General features: G+C 40.7%; 1 protein-coding gene across 1 annotated transcript; it reads right to left on the bottom strand.

Annotated features, from left to right (window-relative positions):
• Positions 1-609: 609 nt before the first annotated feature.
• LOC118807713 (uro-adherence factor A-like) lies at positions 610-6,401 on the bottom strand. The gene is given in 5 exon segments (XM_036569737.1): positions 610-1,146; positions 1,149-1,468; positions 5,702-5,723; positions 5,815-5,962; positions 6,370-6,401. Coding segments are annotated over 5 exon segments (1,059 nt in total).
• Between the last annotated feature and the right edge of the window lie 1,854 nt (positions 6,402-8,255).

An 8,255-nucleotide genomic window follows, 5' to 3' on the forward strand; every position in this document is an offset into this window, starting at 1 on the left:
GATTATGATTTATCATAGAATTATTATAATCCATTTGAACATTATTATAATCTAACATTATAATTTATTATAACGTTATTAGGATCAATCATAGTATTACTGTTATAACATTCTTATAATCTAACACTATTACAATTTGCTATAACATTATGAAATTCTATTATAGCATTATAATAATCTATTATAACATTATAATAATCTCTTATAACAGTTTTGTAATCCATTATGACATTATTGTGATCCTTTATACATTATCATAATCTATTATAACATTATGATCATTCATTATGACTTTATTATAATCTAGAGCTATAAATTGTTATAACATTATTATAATTTGTTATAATATTATTAAACTCTATTGTAGTATTATAATCTAGCCTTACATTATAATCTGTGGTCTTCAGTGTGTGTCTGAAGAGCTCTATAGACACTGTTAGCTGGTACGGATCTCTTGCTGTCCATCTGCTGTAGCTCTGTGAATTTCCCCTGTGGTGGGACTAATAAAGGAGGATCTGATCTGATCTGATCTGATCTGATCTGATCTCTCAGACCGGTGCTGGAGTGAGGAGCTGCTCTGTGTGTCTGAGTTATGAATATGATCAGTGTTCACGGATCTGGATCTGCTGACTGAGCGCCCTGAAGATCAGAGCTGAGAGATCCTCCGTTTTCACTCTGTGTCTGTGTTTGGGTCAGCGGATGTGTTTGGGTCAGTGGCTGTGTTTGGGTCAGTGGCTGTGTTTGGGTCAGCGGATGTGTTTGGGTCAGTGTCTGTGTTTGGGTGAGTGTCTGTGTTCGGGTCAGTGTCTGTGTTTGGGTCAGCAGCTGTGTTTGGGTCAGCGGCTGTGTTTGGGTCAGCGGCTGTGTTTGGTTCAGCGGCTGTGTTTGGGTCAGCGGCTGTGTTTGGGTCAATGGCTGTGTTTGGGTCAATGGCTGTGTTTGGTTCAATGGCTGTGTTTGGGTCAGCGGCTGTGTTTGGGTCAGTGTCTGTGTTTGGGTCAATGGCTGTGTTTGGTTCAATGGCTGTGTTTGGGTCAGCGGCTGTGTTTGGGTCAGTGTCTGTGTTTGGGTCAATGGCTGTGTCAGTGTCTGTGTTTGGGTCAGTGGCTGTGTTGGGTCAATGGCTGTGTTTGGGTCAGTGGCTGTGTTTGGGCCAGCGGCTGTGTTTGGGTCAGCGGCTGTGTTTGGGTCAGCGGCTGTGTTTGGTTCAGTGTCTGTGTTTGGGTCAGCGGCTGTGTTTAGGTCAGTGTCTGTTTTTGGGTCAGCGGCTGTGTTAGGGTCAGCGGCTGTGTTTGGGTCAATGGCTGTGTTTGGGTCAGTGTCTGTGTTTGGGTCAGCGGCTGTGTTTGGGCCAGTGTCTGTGTTTGGGTCAGCGGCTGTGTTTGGGTCAGTGTCTGTGTTTGGGTCAGCGGCTGTGTTTGGGTCAGTGTCTGTGTTTGGTTCAGTGTCTGTGTTTGGGTCAGCGGTTCTGACCAGATCCGAACAGCGTCACTGAGACTCCGTGTTTGAGCTCTGAGTTCCGCTCTAATCTCTCCTGATACTCCGCAGCACCAAAGCACAGAGCTCTGGAGTCAAATTAAAGCCAGCCTGTCCGCAGCGAGCTGAGGAGCCATGGTTCTGCATGGACGGTGTGCAGGTCAACGATTATCTGACCTCAGTGTGCGAGTCTAAAACACAATCAGACCATCAGTGAGCGCGGCTCTGAGTGTCTGATCACAACTACATAATCACCCTCACCATTACAGAGAGTGAAAACACATGCAGAGGCTCCACTTCAGCTCAGCGGCCCCACCTCTCTCTGTCTCTCTCTCTGTGTCTCTGTCTCTCTCTCTGTCTCTCTCTCTCTGTGTCTCTGTCTCTCTCTCTGTCTCTCTCTCTGTCTCTCTCTCTCTGTGTCTCTGTCTCTCTCTCTGTCTCTCTCTGTCTCATTCTCTATCAGTCTCTCTGTTTCTGTCTCTCTTTTCTCTCTCTGTCTCTTTCTGTGTCTTTCTCTCTCTCCCTCTCCCTGTCTCTGTATTCTGTCTCTCTCTCTGCTCTCTCTCTCTCTCTCTCTCTCTCTCTCTCTCTGTCTCTCTCTCCCTCTTACTCTCTCTCTCTATATATCTCTCTCTGTCTCTCTCTCTCTGTATCTCTCTCCCTCTTACTCTCTCTCTCTATATATCTCTCTCTGTCTCTCTCTCTCTGTATCTCTCTCCCTCTTACTCTCTCTCTCTATATATCTCTCTCTGTCTCTCTCTCACACTCTCTGTATCTCTCTGCCTCTCTCTCTCTCTTTCTCTGTCACTCTGTATCTCTCTCTCTCTCTGTCTCTCTCTGTCTCTCTCTCTCTCTCTCTCTCTCTCTCTGTTAGACTTCAGTTCCAGTCTGTTACCTCCACTTTGACTAAACACATCTCTGAAGGCTGTAGGCTGGAGGAGGAGGAGGAGGAGGAGGAGGTTCTGCAGGACTCTGAGCTTTGCAGCTTCCCAAACTGAAACCAGGCCGATCTGGAAGATCAAACAAATCATGTTTTTTATCCTGTTTTTTTTAGTTAATCATCCAGACAACATAATTGAGCTCTAATAGATCAAAGATGTAAAGAGGGTTTTCTGCTATGTGATATTCTTCATTTCTAGTTTGAAAAGAGCCCCAAAATGTTCTGTACTAATGCAGATTATCAGAAGATGAAAGGAGAGATTTAAATACTCTTATTATTATTTTCATCAGTTAAACCCAAAATAGATACAAACGAGTTCACAGCACTTTGGAACGGGACCCTGGAAGTTCTCTGTCTGAGACTTACCTTCACTTTTAGAACAATGACAAACTGTATAATACACTCTTATAAGAGGGTTCTTCAAGGGTTCTTTAGTAAAGAAAATGGTTCTGTATAGAACCATGAACACTCAAAGAACCCTTTGCATGATTAAAGGCTTCTTCAGACTGATGGAGAATGTGCTGTAGATGGTTCTATATAGAACCTTTTTGAAAAGGGTTCTTTATAAACTGTTAAAAACACTAAAAAATTCCTGGTCAGTTCAACCTAAAAAATGACTTCATGTTGTAACTTTTCAAGTTTTATCCAGACTATATTAACACTGTCAATCAACGATTCTTTTAATCACTGATTTTTTGAGTTGAATAAAACTAGTTAATTTGTTTCTTCCTTCCACATGAAGTAAATTTTGTAAGTTCCTTTTGTTCACAGTGTAGCACCAAAGGGGTTCCACTGCTGTTACAAGCCAAACAATCCTATTTTGGTACTATATAGAACCTTTCTGCTAAAAATGTGTAATATAACTGATTATAAACTGTAACTGATTATTTATAAGACACTGTAAAAAGTGTCTCATCAGTTCAACCTAAAAAAATTACTCCATGTAGTAACACGAAATTAAACTAGTTTCATTCAGCTCAAAATTCCATTAATTGAATTGTTCATTCAAAATATTAATTTAGGTTGAATAAAACTATGAAGTGTGTTTTTAGGTTAAACTGACAAGCCATTATTAAAGTGTCATTTCTGGATAAGTGAAGAATTTTGTTCCAAACTACATTATAGACCAATTTCAAGAATTGTTTTTGTTATAAGTTGTTAGCCTCTTCCAAAACTCCTCACCCAAAATAGATGTACACACTTTTTTGGAACAGAACTCTTGAAGTTCTCTGTCTGAGATTTGACCTTCACTCCTGGAATAAAGGTTCTGGACGTTATCAGAGCTTCATTCCTGGTCCTATTTAGAACCATGTACATCACATTCTCCATCAATCTGAAGAACCATTTAATGATGCAAAGAACCCATTAATCATGCAAAGGGTTCTTTGAGTACTCATGGTTCTACATAGAACCATGTTCTTTACTGAAGAACCCTTAAAGATCCATAATTTTTTACAGTGTAATTCTAACACTGTAGAGCTGACAGCTTGTTAACATTTAAAGCATCTGTTGATTATTTATTGCAAATTCTCAAAATAAAGTGACTAAGAACATTATTATACTCTATTACAACATTATTATACTCTATTACAACATTATTATACTCTATTACAACAATATTATACTCTATTATAGCATTATGAGAATCCATTATAACATTATTGTAATCTATAGTAATGGATGATGTAATGATGACGTATTCAGAGCTTAGATACTGGATTCTGTTCTGATATAGTTAAACCCTAAGCATTAATAGAGGCGGTAATAAGCTAAATATATACACAGTCATCATTCATAGGGTACTGTCTATTGGGAGGAGTCTGTCCTGAACCCTGACCCCTCATTTCTGACCACTAACTTTTTGATATCTTTTAAAGTTGAAAGATTTAGATTTATATTCAGTTAAATTTTTACATAAAAGCTTGTTCATCACTACTGAAACACAAAGCGTTCTAGTCTATCTAGTTAATTTAGCCACGCCCCTGCATTTTAGAGCAGGAAGTGAGGCTGCATCCCTGTCCCTCATGGCCACATGGTGAGCAGTTAGATCCTGCTGTTTTGAAGTAAATCTGTCCCGAAGTCTGAAATCAGTGCGGAACATTAAGAATCGTCATATTTTCTGCAGTTCAGCACTTTTTAGTGTTTTAATGTAAAATATGATGATTTTCTGTGTGAACAGCTGTTCAGAGCTGTGTTTGCTGGTCTGTACTGGCTGAGTTTCTGAGCTCAGAATGAGCTAAATGTAACACGACAGAATGACGCAGATGCTTGCAGATAAAAAGTGACTGAGAGGCTTTACTAGTGCAAACAGAACCCACTATCGTAGTCAGGTCACAGGCAATGGTCAAATCCAGAAAAGACAATAAACACAAAAACACAAACATCCAGGCGAACAGTCCAAAAGGGATCAGGCAAAAGGCAGGTCAAAAAACAAGGCAAAATGGATCAGAACAGGAATAAACAATCAGAAATAACGCTCAGTAGCTCTGCGGAAAGAAGCAATACCTCGCAAAGAATCTATCTACAAGCCTGGGCTTTAAACTAAACTAATCAAAGAAGAACAGGTGTTACTGATCAATACTCTGGGGAGCTGGAGTGCGGATTGGAGCGTGAGAGTGAGGCTGGAGTCACATGATCACTGGGAGATTGAGTCCAGAGAGAGTTCAGAGCCAAAGGGAGTCGTGACACTAAAATTGTCACCGAAACAGTCACTACTGAAACAGTCACTACTGAAACACTTGGTAAAGTTTGGTAGAGTTATGATTGTTTTAGAATGTTCCGTCATTAGTTTTAATAAAAACAATCATAATTCAGGTTTACAGTCACTCAGAGCAAAAGTCTGAAGTCTGAGATTGGTTAAAGTCCCAGATGTGTTTCAGCTCTGACTCTGACTCAGTTCAGTAGAATCATCCACATGTAACTGTTTCTTCCCGAGCTCTGAATGGACACTAATGAGGTTGATGTGGTCGGAGCTTGGCGTGAAGGTTTGTCCCTCTGTTAGCGTTGTGGCTAAAGCTAACTCTCTCCAGCTCAGACTGAACAGAAGCTTCGCTAACGAGCCGACAGCTGATTCACTGACAGCTCAAACTGAACAGGTCCTGCTGAGTTAATGTGTCAGAGCTGCTCTTCAGGCGCTTCTCTCACAGCACATCAGGCGCTCTGTACTCACAGCATTTATTAGGAGAAATATTTCAGCTGAAATGTTTTAAATATTTGTGTGAAGTGTTTTATTATCATGTTACACAACACTGAGGAAACAAACTGGCACATATAAAAAACAATCACCTGGATTAGTTGTTCCCTCCAGCTGCAACAGGAACATAAAAGTAAGCAATATTGCGAGAATAAAGCGCATAAAAATAAACAAACAATGCCCAACCTTTTAAAATGAATCCCACCTGTATAACAAACAGCTGGAGCAGCGTCTGCAGCCTCTGAACACAGAGCAGTCGCACATTATCGTTAATCCCACACGTCTCCACAGGCAGAGCAACAAACCGACACCATCTGAGCTCAGAGCTGCTGAGCTTGTTATTCTGTGAAGCCCTGTTGGAGGAGAAAAGCACTTAAACCTTAGGGTAAATTCCTATTTACTCAAGCTCCCTAAATTGGCCAGTGGTTGGACGTTGTCCAGGTAAATGCCAGCGCAGGAGAAGGTCAAACACAAATCAGTAAATCTGAAAATTGAACACAGTCATCAGGTCAAATGTTTACCACTGCACTAATGGAGAATAACAGACTGATTTAAATGTGGCTTTTCATTGCTGGTGAGCAAACAGCCAAGAGCTTGTTGCAGTTTTATGGATAAACATGAAAACACTGCTGTGAGTCAGAGGCTCCGCCCCATGACTTCCTTCCACTTTGATCTTCAGGCCAGTTTGTTTACATCATCTTTAAACTGTACACTGAGCTAAGAAAGGAACTAGACAGCTGCTTTCATGGAGTCCAGATACCTGGACTCTGTACTATCGACTCCATATTCCATACTACATACTCTGTACTGTGTAATCTATATTCTGTACTCTGTAATCTATACCCTCTACTCTGTAATCTATATTCTGTACTCTGTAATCTATACCCTCTACTCTGTAATCTATATTCCGTATTCTATAATCTATACTCAGTAGTCTATACCCTCTACTCTGTAATCTATATTCTCTACTCTATACTCTATAGGGTATGCACTTTGCACAAGGACACAACCAGGACCACCCAGTCAGTCCCAGCATTGTAACCCATGACCTTTCAGTTCCTGGCTCACCTCTCCTACCACCAGGCTACTGGCCGCCCCACCACCCACTCTGGGCTCTATACTTTGTATTCCACACTCTGTACTCTGGAATCTATAAGATGTACTTTCTACTCTATACTCTATACATACTGTACTGTATGCTCTGTATTCCATACTCTGTACTCTAGACTCTTTATAGTATACTCTCTAGTTTGTACTCCATACTCTTTATAGTACACTCTATAGTTTGTACTCTATACTCTGTACTCTATAGTATATCCTGTAGTTTGTACTCTATACTCTTTATAGTATATCCTGTAGTTTGTACTCTATAATCTTTATGGTATACTCTATAGTTTGTATCCATACTCTTTATAGTACACTCTGTAGTTTGTACTCTAGTTTGTACAGAACCTCAGCTGTAGTTTGCAATATGCCACTGTGGGTTTACCACAATCCCGCTGTTTGACATGTTACAGTGGACTAAAATATACATCAAAATGCCTTCAGGGTCCTCGTTTAAAAGCTGTTTGGACAAATGAGACAGTAATTAACCTGTACCAGAGTGACAGAATGAGGGAAGTGTGGAGAAAAGGGCCAATCTGTGATCTGAACATATGACTTATATAAAACCTGGTTTCTCAGGCACGTCTATTTATTTATTGATGATGAGCAACTGAACTCTGAAGTGTACAGAAGCATCAGAGTTGCTCACTTTTAGCCAGCTGTCTTTAAGTGGTGGGTAGAGCTTCATCTTGCAGCACATCAATACAAAACACAACACTGGAGCAGCTCTGGAGTTTATCAGGGCCAGCAGAGTGGAATGTTCTGGACCAGCTGAATCAATCACCTGACCTGAAACACACTGAGCACACAGCTCCCTCACACAACACACGGCGGAGGGTAAAAGAGAAACAAGCAGGAATTCAAACTGCTGGCAGAGCAGCAGCAGAGAGGATACCCAGCGTGCGGTCATTACAGTACAGGTTATTTAGTTACTTTATTATGGATCTCTAACGTGGGCGACTTTATTTAAAAAGGCTGTAATTTCTACATGTAGCTGCACAGACAGACCCATTAAAGCTGATATTCATTTCGCATCATTTCATTGTCACATTGTGACAACAACAGTCATCTCACTGTCTGATTAACTGGACTGGACTGGACACGCACGTATTTAGATTCCTCACAAGAAAGTGTATTTAGATAGCACACTCATTTAAAGTGCTTTACAAAGAGAAAATACAGAGACAGTTCAAATTATAGTTTAAAAGGTGTTGGAGAATAAACGTTAAAACATGATTAAAATAACATGTCATTGAGTGTCATTAGAGGAACATGAAAATGAGTGTCATTAGAGGAGAGAAGAGCAGTAGAGCTAACAGTGTTTAAACTGAGCTGAAAGCTGCTCTAACAGGATCGTTTTCAGGCTGATTTAAAGTGTCCAGTGTCGGGATCTTCTAATGCTCTCTGTCCACTGGGTCCATTTTAGAGCAGGATAGTATCTAAATGCTGCTTCTCCACGTTTAGTCTTCACCTTCGGCAGGACTGACCGACCAGTTCCTAATGATGTGAGGGTTCTGCTCAGCTCGTATCGCTGCAGCAGGT

This window comes from Colossoma macropomum, unplaced genomic scaffold (genome assembly GCF_904425465.1).
Source record: "Colossoma macropomum unplaced genomic scaffold, Colossoma_macropomum, whole genome shotgun sequence".
Classification (NCBI taxonomy): Eukaryota; Metazoa; Chordata; class Actinopteri; order Characiformes; family Serrasalmidae; genus Colossoma; species Colossoma macropomum.